Source organism: Pholis gunnellus (genome assembly GCF_910591455.1).
Source record: "Pholis gunnellus genome assembly, chromosome: 6".
NCBI lineage: Eukaryota > Metazoa > Chordata > Actinopteri > Perciformes > Pholidae > Pholis > Pholis gunnellus.
The window spans coordinates 4016237-4028233 of NC_136532.1; the positions used below are offsets into that span (position 1 = coordinate 4016237).

The 11997-nt window shown below is 44.0% G+C and overlaps 1 protein-coding gene across 1 annotated transcript; it reads right to left on the reverse strand.

Moving 5' to 3' along the window:
* Nucleotides 1–8: 8 nt before the first annotated feature.
* Nucleotides 9–9686, reverse strand: dpp7 (dipeptidyl-peptidase 7). Its single transcript, XM_079161270.1, has 13 exons — nt 9573–9686; nt 9231–9360; nt 9015–9154; nt 6485–6648; nt 6235–6370; nt 5958–6039; nt 5668–5834; nt 5116–5176; nt 4539–4657; nt 3771–3927; nt 3360–3424; nt 3203–3273; nt 9–3113 (listed from the first exon to the last, which is right to left on the reverse strand). Exons 1-13 carry the CDS (start codon nt 9657–9659, stop codon nt 3002–3004), a joined length of 1491 nt encoding a protein of 496 aa, XP_079017396.1. The 5' UTR covers nt 9660–9686; the 3' UTR covers nt 9–3001.
* Between the last annotated feature and the right edge of the window lie 2311 nt (nt 9687–11997).

The following is an 11997-nucleotide window of genomic DNA, read 5'->3' on the forward strand; positions in this document are numbered from 1 at the left end:
GGAATTCAAATGGCAGATAAAAGGACACGTACAATCGCAACAAACATCTCAGGGTTGGTCTAACACCAAGATAATTCTTCTGTCTCTGTGACTGGGAGTTGTTAAAACAACACCACTGAACGCAGACCCCAGCTGGAAAAAGCCTCCTTTTTACTAATCCAATCAAGATGAACGACAAGAGCCCAGTTCACTCTGTGGCTGTGTTTGTTCATTCATTTGACTGGTTGTTCTGGATGCTTGGACTCTGGAAGAGAGGCAGAGGAAGGTCAGCAAAGAACAACCTGATTGTGACTTGAATCAAAATGTCTTAATCTGGTGATGAGGAGAGGTTTGCCAATGGATCGCTTTAGATTGATGATCTAAAAGCTCATGATTTAGGCTTCCAGCTGTGCACATTCATTCCCAGCCAATATCTGGAGGGACAGCAGGTCTTTGTAGCAAACCGTTCCCCGAGAGCCTGCTGCCCCTCCAACCTGACACCTTTTTGTTCATGGCTGTGTCTAACACACCTTCAGTGCCATGTTTCTACCGTCCCATGCTGCATTCATGACACCCAGGAAATGTGAACTCGCTCCATAGAAAACCCCACTCAACCTCTTCAGGTCAAGTAGAAAACATTGCACTGTTTTACATCTAACATCTTAATCTGAAAGGTAACCAGTAACTCCTGCTGAGAAGTATAAAGTACTACTTTATACCTTTTTTGAGTTGTCTACTTGCCATGTATACTGAGATAGCTGTCATTCCCAAACACAGACGATAACTGTGAACGTTCCAATAGAAAATGACCAACACTGTGATGCAGCATTGAGTCCATAGCACCGGGGTACATCCCAAGTCTCTTAATTGCGTCCCTGTTTCCCTCACTTGCGTCCTTTCATGGAAAGCATGCGAGGAGAGAGGAAACATTTCTCTTAAAACTATGTTTTAAGAGAAATGAAACGTCCTTTCCTCTGAAGTGTCACGTGAAGCGACGTCTGTTTCTGATGACGGAGGATCAGCTGATCAGCTGATTGTCGGCTTTAACAGCTGGAGAGACGTTTGTGTTCTGTGTCCTGTTTATGAGCTCAGGATCGATCTCTACCGGCACAATGTGTTTACATATTTATATATTTATGAATTATTTGCATCTGTACGTATAGAAATTCAGATTGTGACGTCATTATTAATTAACCCAGAATATGATTATGGTTTCTCTTGAACACTGGAATTAATTTATTAGGCTCCATGTTTCAGGTTCAACTTAAATGATAAAACTCATCAAACACTGAATGATCCGCCTCACGTGACTGAATGAAATGATGTAAAAACTTTAATTGTTTTATAATAAAGTTATTATGGGAAATATCAGATCATGAAAAGACAAATCTTTCTAATAAATGAAGAAAGTTGTTTTTGGTCCTTTTGTTGTTCAGACTACAATGAACATCTATTTAATCAGAAAACTAATCAAATATAAACTAGAGTTTAATCTGATCTGTCTTCAGTCAGTCCGATCGGCTGCAGCGTCCAATCACATCACAGATGAACAATGAGGGGGCGTGTCGGCCGTTAAAACACTTCCTGGAAGGCTGCTCTCCTCTCCTCGTCCTCATGGCTCCTCAGAGCAGAATGAAGAGCTTTGGGACGGCCGTCAACATGGCGGAGCAGAACAACCTCGTGTTTAATCGAGGAGCGAGGAAATGACTTGGGATGTGCCCCTGCTCCTTACACATGCTGTCTTCTTCCCTCCCGTCTTTAATGTCAAACCTGAATAAGTCTTCCACGTCTGATCATTGTGAGGCGTTCACCTGACCGGGCAGAGCTGCTGTCCATGAACGCCACACGGGGCCATCTGTTCCACGTGACATGAATGCAGCATCCGACTTGTTGCCAAGCAGCAGATTTCTTTATGAACTGAAGCGTTTGTTTCATGAGGACACAGCTGCTCTTTACACTGAATGTTCCACTGGTTTCATCTTCCTCGGTGAGGATCATTTCAATAGAACCAGCGTTTGTAGTTTGTGTAGCAGCAGCAGCAGCTCGCAGTCATTCCTGTAAATATTACTAGTTTACATCAGAGCTCTTTGATTTTGATTTCTAGAACTTTCTGAATTTGAATAGAGACCAAACTCGTCTTGTATTTTGTCCTCTGGTGTTTCACGTGTGCCTGACATGTTGGTATCCGTACGTTGCTGCTGTGCTACAGTACATCGTTGGATCACTCTTTCTACAGAAGAACATAAGGATTGCTATCGTTAGGTCTTCACCATGCTGATCTCTAGCTGACGTCTTCCCTGGTGTTTGATGCTGTAACCATGAGAAGCCATCGAGCAGGTTCTCCGTGCTTTTGAACTGTTTCACCAGTTTGGGATTTGAAGTCATTGATGGATTCGCTTCTATCTTTGCAGCCACAAGTACACAATACACAAATGTCATTAAGAAGTGATTCAATGTTTGCTTTTATTTAGAACATAAATGTCAAGTGTACAATAAACACTGGATCGCCTTTCATTTTGTAAAACTGTCGAAATTAAAGAGATTTTTTTGAACAGAACTATTTGTGTTGACCGTTGACTCACTAAACAGCGGTCTGTTCCGAAAAGCCAGGAAGAAAAGAAGTGGGGGCGGGGCTAAAGCAGTGAGGCCAATTCCATTACGTGAGCTCGTTATGGCTCCTGGACGCACAAAGAGCTTACAGAACCAATCAAAGCTGACCTCTCACGCAGTGTCAGTGTGAATAGTATTCAGCTCTTTCATTTACTATCTTTTTAGCCCAACGATCAAAAAGCAGAAGAAGATGAACCAGATTACGCAGTAACAGTAAAAGTATACCGTGTAGCGGAGAAATGATTCAATCAGGAAGCAGCAGCAGTGTGTTGTGTTGTGCTTTTGTATTGTACAGACTGACGTTAATGTTGAACACACTACATGTTCTACACCCACTTAGTATGCAGACTGGAACTGGGACACACAGCTGGACTCACTGTTCCAGTCCTGATACTTTAGGCGAAGCTGAGCCTTAAAGGGACCGCTGTAATCTGGTCCGCTCCATCTTCACCCACTGCGTGATGAGGTCTGCTTCTGTCTTCCTGGCGCTGATTACTGACTCTGGGTCGGCATCATTAGATCCTCTGCATGAAGCGGAGACATGTCGGATCAGATTTAGCGTGGCGTTGAGAGAATAAAGAAAAAGGTGAAGGACGCCAACAGCGTGCTGTACCTCAGATCCAGATGATGGGCTCCTCCAGAAATGTTGACAGCTATCAATGATGAGCTCAAGGTCTTGCGCACCTAAATAGCAGAGAGCTGATTGACTCAGACTGAAAGCAGTGGCTTCATAGTTCACCGCCGTGTGCTCGCTCCATGTGCTCTCTTACCCCTCCGTTGGCCCACGGGTCCAGATCTCCATTGGAGAAGATGATGTTGCTGGCTGTGGAGAGGGCTGAACACAAAGGGGACAACACTGGTGCATTCTCATTCATTCCACACACAAAACACTGACCTTCACTATCCGCTTCACCCCTTCAGTCTGTGCCTCTCACTACCAGGGACGTCTGTGTTTATTATTTTCAGTTCTATCTATTCCTGAATTTGTTTTACTTTGTCTTTCTTCTTTATGACAATAGAAATCTCTAGTGAGTCATGTACAGTAGCACGAGCCTGTTAATGGCCTCATTAACCCAGCCCGTCCCTCAGGGTCCTCGTCAGGGACCCAAAATACTTGGCCTGAGAACAGGCCAAGTGTTCAGGTCACTTCCCCTCTCTCGATAACCCCTCTAGATGCTCACCGTCACCCCAGAACTGGGTTTTGAGCCAGTCGGCTCGTGGAACCACGGCCCAGCGTTTGGCACAGTAGCGCTGGCGGTCCGTCTCGGTGAAGGCCATGGGAGGAAACATGTCCGTCACATTGTTGCTCTCAAAGCACAGATCAATCTCTGTGCACGCCTGCAACCAGAACAGACCCGACACGTCACACACACGTCACAATTCAGAGTGCTTTGTCTTTTTTTTCTGGTGAGAACTACTAATGTCTGTCGGTGATTCTCAGTCATGATGGTGTTGATGAGTTTCCAGAGGGTTTTGTTCCAAGGGGACAACGTATTGAGGACATTTCACAAAGCAGTGTGGTGGGCGTGTTCTCTTTCAACTTCTTCTTGTGTGAGGTTACACAGACCCGTTTGATTCAAACAGTCATAAAAGAAGATAAGTAAAAAAAATAAAACGGATCAAGTGATCCGTAGAGTCCATCATTTGATGGCTTTTATAGAGACGGCCGATCAAACTCTAGAACCGATACCAGCTGATAACGATCGGTGGCCCACTGACCGGCGTACAACTCAAAATATCAAAATGGGAGCGACATAGTGCCTCAAAATGCAGCATCAGAGCTCCTCTTGTATGTCACCTCCATTTGTGTTTTTCTTCTTCTTAATACTGAACAGGGTAACTGTGAAATAGTTTTGACCTCATGTGGCTCATATGAGCCCTACGAGCAGTGGCTACAACAGGATGACTGTGTTTGGATGCTGTGCTGCGTGTCGGTGCTGGTTGAGTACCTGATAGTCCCAGGCCAGGCTGTTCGGACCCAGTCCACAGCCGGTGGGATCGGCACACTCCACATACAGACTGTACAGGTCAAAACAGGGCAGCAGCCCGGTAGAGTTGTACACAATGCCTGCAGGACAGCACGAGTACAGGAGATCAGGGACGTGCTGTACATTATCAAGCTTGAGCCTTTTTTCCATTCATTTCCATTATGAGTATTTGTCCCTGATTGTGTACTCAAAGAACAATAAGCATTTTCAAGTATTTTGGTAAATACGGAATCTGACCACCGCCCTCTAGCGTCTGCGGATATAGAATACATCTGATCGCTGACTTCCAAACTCTACCAGAGTATCAAAAACAGTCTGAACCCAAGATTTCACCCTCCTCCTTCCTCCTCCTTCCTCCTCCTCCTTCCTCCTTCCTTCCTTCCTCCTCCTCCTCCTCCTCCTCCTCCTCCTCCTCCTCCTCCTCCTCCTCCTCCTCCTCCTCCTCCTCCTCCTCCTCCTCCTCCTTCCTCCTCCTCCTTCCTCCTTCCTCCTCCTCCTTCCTCCTACTAAATGGTCAGCTGCTGGATGTTTCCTCTACCTGCAGTGTTCCTGAGGCTGGTGAGCAGATCAGGTCCACTCAGCATGGTTTCACAGGCCACCTGAAAAATAAAGGCGACGTCATCACCGTCAGCACCACTCATGTCATTTACATTCTAAACATACGGTAGACCCTGTACACTTGTAATTCATAGATTTCACCCTTTAAAAGGGTTTACAATCTGCTTGTGAGTAGATGTCGTTGACTGAAGCAAGAGCTCGCTCAGCGCTGCCACAGACTGAGGAAGCAGCAGCCGGTGGTGGTGACAGTGACTGCAGGAAGAGCAGATGGCAGCTAGGGGGCGCCCTGCTCTAGAGAGGCCTCTCAAAAACAACTTCCCTACAGCAACACATGCACATAGAAGGTGTCAAACGTTCCCTTAAAGTAAACTAGCTCTCCTCGTTGAGCAGACGGTGTAACACGGATAACGAGAGCGATGTTTCCTGAAGCCTGTATGATCCCAGATTACTGTTATTCAGTCAGTGTGTGTGGAGTCAGCCTCACAGATGTATGGGCAGATGTGTTGGAGGTCCAACTTTGGTTTTAAATTACCTTGACCGGGTTGGCGGGCATGTTCCCCATGAAGTGAGTGATGTAGGGGTAATCCAGCATGGCCAGCAGAGTGAAGGCGTTCCTCAGCATCCCGTTCAGCTGGTGGATGTCCTGAGCAGACGATGGAGGCTTGCACAGGGAGAACGCGGACTGGATGCGACTGTAATCTGGTAACATCAACAGTAGTGGGTTGACATTCCTTATTAAGAGTTACTACATCACCCCCGAGGTCCGAAAAATCAATCAAAAATCAATCATTTGTGTTCATGGAGGCCTTCTCTTCTCTCTACCTTGGTGTTGGGCTAGTTCTGTCAGCTGATGGAACGCTCCTCTCACAGCGTCTCTGCATTCAGAGGCAACGCTCTCAAAGTCCTGCATGAAAGACAAACACAGGTCTTCATCCACCCTGCACACGTGCGTCTATATCTAGACATTATTTGCGATTGTGTTTCCAAAAGCGCTCCCAACGGTTTTAGAGCCAGCGGCCCCTCAGATGTTCTGGAAGCTGTTTGCGCTCAGGTGAAGGTAGATGAAGCACAACACGAGGAGGAGCATTCACGCACTCACAGCGGTTACGTCTCTGAAGAACTGGCCGGGGTGTCCCAGCCCCGCAGTGGACAGTACGGGGGCGCTGGCAGCCAGAGCTCCAGCCACCATGTTCGGATACTTGAGTCTCATGTAGGCCGACAGCATTCCACCGTAACTGCAGGAAGAGATGAGACAGTGGAACAGGAAGCAAGAGGAGCAAATACAACTGAATACTAGGACTAATCTGATACATACATATACAGTATATATGTCACATATATAGATATACCTGCCACCAAACACGATGACGGGACAGTCTGCGGCCGCCAGCTGCTGCTTCAGGTCCCGGATCATGACGGCGTAGTCGGCGAGGGCCTGCTCCACCGTCAGCAGGCCGATCTGAGGGACGCTAAACGAGTCTTTGCCAAACGGCAGAGATCTGCCATAGTACCTCTAGAAGCACAGGGACAGGAGGACAGACCGGTGCAGCTTCAGAAGACATTCAAACAAATGAAGACGGTGGGAAAGTGTCCTAGCTCCAGCGAACCCAGCATGCACAATACTAAGTATTACAACTCTCTGGCTTCTGGCCACATACCTGCATATTTAGTAAATATATTTAAAATCGGACCAAAATCAAAGAGCAGTATTGTTTTTCTGGTTGAACACACTAACTGTCCCTGGTTTGTACTTCTCTACGAGAGTCCAGCATTGTGTGTGTGTGATATGTGCCATAGAGCTCCATCACCATGAACACACACACTGTAGATTACTGTGACTCAGTCCCACACACACACACAAATACCATGTGTGGAACAATCCGCCGCTGAAAACAGTCCCTAACAAATGTATGGTTTGATAAAACAGCTCAGCTGATGCAGGAGTGAAGCTGGACGCTTGTGAGGCGTGTCCAGTCGGACCTGGAGGTCTGAGGAGCGGGAGCGGTGGTTCATGGAAGTGGTTGACAATAAGATTAATAATAAGGAATAATGCTGTGGAGCTCCTCTCATTGGATTGGTGTTAGTTCTGATACAATAATTGAGTTTGGGCAGTAACACCAACATTTCTAAATTTAACAAAAGAAACCAAACTTCTCAAATGTTAAATGTTGAGTAAAGCCGCGGTGTGTGAACACAGTCCAAAACTAATTTAATAAGCAACCGTCTGATCCCAGAAGAAGTCATGAAGATTCTAAATCTGATCGGACATGTGATGTCAGCGCGTCCGTCTCACTTCTCTGGTTGTTAGTCGACAATGTTTGAATCCCAGCAGACAGGAACAGCTTCTGTCCACCGGCCGTCACTCTGATGAACAATCAAACAGACAAACGGCTTCTTCATTTGCACGATTATCACCTTCTGCACTAATATCCCAAATCCACTGTCAGTGTTCTTTATGCTCATATATATTCTTAGATATATATTTATATTGTACATAGTACTTAAATGTTTGTGCTTAGTTTCTCTGTTCTACTTGTTGTCTTTAATCTCCTTGTTTTTATATTTCTCTTGTTTATTGTATATATTTCATGTGTGTGTGTGTGTGTGTATGTACGATGAGAGTCATGTGTAATGTGGAGAATTTAATTATTAAAAGCATTATTTAGTAGAATTAATAACACCTCTAGTGGTGAATAAAAGTTTCACAATGATAACAATGTAAATTATGTTAAGAGTCACAATATATTTACTTATGGAATGTAATATAGGTTTACAGGATGTTTACTTATAGAAGATATTATATGTTTGCAATAAGTTTACTTGTAGGAGTCTTAAACATAATCATTGGAAGTATTGAACCAAAGTACAGTCACATAGGTATGGGGATTCTGAGCCATGAGGCAGAGAGAGCAGGGAAGATAAGGATGAGTGAGGAATGCAGGGGACAGGCTCTTCACGACCATATAAGGGAATAGGTCGAGGGCCAGAGACATCAAAGTGGTCGCAGAGGAACTGGTCAAGATGACCACGAGGGCTTATCAGGAGTGCTGCCAGAAAGCGGAGCGATGACGGATCGATACAAGGAGGGAAAAACACGACTACAGCCAATCACTGATTGGCCCGGACATCTGTCTCCAACGTTTTGGGACAGCTTTGACACTTTCCAACTTTCAGGAGTATAAAGAACAATGTTTTAGGGAGTTTCTGGAGGCACGGCACTCCGTTTTTCAGCCACCCGGCTAGGTGTGACCTGTGAGTGGAGTTGCACGTGGTCTCTGCTCTCGAAAAGCATACTATCGATAGTGTATTTCAGATTGTAATTGTCATCATCAGTTTACAGTTGTTATCGTTTAATTAAACACTGTTTTGAATTTGGACCGGATCAAGTTACTTTTTGATGTGCCTGCGCAGACAGAAGTAAACACAGCAATGCGATTACTCCAGAAACTTCAGCCTCAACAGTAACCAGAGTCAAATTCCACACACACACACACACACACACACACACACACACACACACACACACACACACACACACACACACACACACACACACACACACACACACACAGCCAAGCGTTCCCCTCTAATACAGCATTTACATCACTTCTAGAAGTGATGATGGAACTGAGGATGAGGATGATGATGGTGTTCACGTATTGATAGTCACACTCAGAGCCCTCTCTTCAGCACGTGATGCTTTGTGATTCACTGTGTCACTGATGAAGGGAAGTGAGAATCAGCTGACTGCACGAGTCAAACTTGAACCACTCATTTCACTATTTCTATTTGTCACATGATCTGGAATTTCTTCTCAGCTATGTTTGAGCTACAATGTAGAGTAAAAGAAAAAATGAAAATACTGTCCGCATGTCTTACATGTTCAGCAAATATGACCACGGCTCTGAGCTGAGCAGCCAACTCCGTGATGAATCCAGAGTTGGCTGCAAACTCCCAGATGTCGCCCTCATTGCCGGTGTAGAAGAAGACCGGACCGTAGCCTTCCTGCCAGTACTCCTCTGGAGGGAGAGCAGACACAGACGGTGAGTGGTGCTGTGCGGCCTCTTCTCTCCGTGCAGGCGGGAGAGGGCTCACCTGTGATCAGGTACCGCTGGTCGAACGTCGCGTTCCCCATGCTGTTGAAGTTGAAGTGGTCCACAGTCTGAGTGAAGTACTTCTCGCTGAACTGCGGCTCTGTCTTCTTGACTCCATGATGGTTCCTTGGCTGTGAACATGAATGTATGAATCTCTGTGAGAGGCTGAATAATGAATACACTAATCACTCATAAACGACTCATCGAGACAAGCTGCCTGAGGAACTCAACGCTCTGCTTCACTTCCGAGTATTAGAAACGACTTCACTCCGAATCCATGTTCAGTGAAAACAAAGCGGAAGTGAGGTTTCGTAAAACCAAACATTGTAAAGTGAAACGTTACCTGAAGATAAGAGTACGGGAGCCCGTGCAGCACGTCCACGCCGAGCAGGGCTACTGCTACCGTGAACAGGACGACCGGGCTGCTCATATTCCAAACAACACGCTGCAGACTCCTGCGCGGATGACTGCGCATGCGCAAATGGCATGTGTGTCACATGACACCTATGTTATGATCCATGCTACGTTTAAGTGCGTCTCGTAAGATCTACCATTTATTATACAGTCTATAGCAGGGGTCACTAATAGGCGGACCGCGGTCCGGATCCGGAACCAGACGCCGTTGTATCCGGACCCAGGACCTAAAACCTGGGTAATTCAGATAGATAATTCAGAATTATTACATTTTGACTGAGCTTCTTTTTTATCTTTTCCAGCATTTACAGCTCTTGTTCAGCGGTGCAGGAAACACACCGACCAATGCGCTGTAAATCACATCACGTGATGCAGCTCAGCCAATCAAATATGAGTATTCTGACAAGTTTCCTGACTCGAGTGAGATGTAGACACACCGTGAGACACGAGGGGGAGACGAGGAAAGAGATATGATATCAGGAGAATTATTTAGTGAGTCACAGAAATCATTTCACAAGAGAAAGATGTTCAGAGAGACCATAGTCTTGATCCACTGGTAGTTCTTTCCACGGGTAGTTTAAAAGCTGCATGTCTCTTTTGAGCAAACATACAACCTCACATCTGATAAGAATACAGAAAATAATCCTAAGAGTCCAGTAACACCATAGTCCTAACACTTTAATTCACTGCCCAACAATGATGTCAACAGAGAGAATAGAGCAGAAACAAGTGACCACAGGTAAAGTCCATGCTCACTAGTTTATCTTATTAGAAGATAAGAAAAATATAATATTGTGGCTTTTTTGAATGACATCACTTCTCACCTGAATGAACTGAATTTAAAGCTGCAGGACATTCAGTGAAATTATTTTTTCTAAAATGAAGTACTTTATTTGAAGATGCCCATTTTTCAAAAGCTTTGTAATGTAATGTATTCTTTAATCCAGACCTTATTTTACTTGAAATGAGAAAAACATGTATTTATGTATTTCTATGTATTATTTATAATCCATCCTGTTCAATTTGAAAACTGAGAATAATAATTGTTAAAATATAATTGATGTGTACTTTCTTTATTTGATTTGACAGCTGTTGACTACACAGATACATTGTTACTACTAGGCTTCTTGAATATATATATAATATATATACTATATATATATATTACAATAATATCTAATCTCCTCTTACAGTATGATTGTTGGTAGTTGTAATTGGTTTAGTAAAAAAAAGCTGAATTGCCACAGTATGGCTAACTTTGCACTTGTTGCCATGTGTATATACATATATATATATATATATATATATATATATATATATATATATATATATATATATAATATACGTATATATATATATATATATATATATATATATATATATATATATATATATACGTATATATATAGTCCAAGGCATACCCGAAGTAAATTGAGAGCTGTTCTTGAACCATGTGGACTACATGTATGGTTCTGGTCTCTTTTGAAAGGTAACACTCTGAAGTTTGTTCCCCAACAGTCAGAATCACTGTAAGTGCTGCTGGCATTGAGTAATAGATGGTTGAACACTGAAGGAGAAGGTTTTTATTTCCTGCAGATGACTATAGCTGAGACTTATTAGCTGGAAAACACAATGGGACCACAGCATGAAGCCTTACCTAGTCCAGGTTCAAATGTGATAACAATACCAGAGAATGAATATTTTACACATGTTTTACTGAAGGCATGTCTCGGTGCTTTCCATAAAAGCCCATTTGGAGACCCATGGTAACCATGGTAACATACTGAGGCTGTGTAGAAATGTGTTTTCATAATTTAAACTAAAGCTTATTTATGTCGATATACAGTAATCTATAAGTTATTTCACCATTAATCACTTTTCTAAAGTCTCCAAAACTCTCAAAAACCACACTTTGAATTTAACGCACGGTCACAGGGAGCAGACTCACGGTGACGCAGTGACTTCAGTGTTGAGGCTCTAAATCTAACCCCTGAAGCTGTATATCGTTATTTTTGAAATTTCATTGGCTATACGAAGCGTCAGTCATCAGAACGATCGGTTGCAATTGGCTCGAGCTTTACACGAAAGAAGAGGGGCAGGCACTGTCCTTCAACACGGACTCTCGTTGGTTGTTGTAGGCTGTGGACATGAAGCTCCTGTTGGGTCAATAGGAGTCAATCGAAAGGTGAGACACAGAGCGGCAATGTTTACATGCCAACTGGAGTTACTACGGAAAATACATCAATAATTAGGCATATCTGCCGGCTAATTTGAAATGATGCAACAGCAGTCTGTGGGTGTTTATGGACGTAATAATGTGTTTTGGACTAAATATTTTACTGGATTGGATCGTC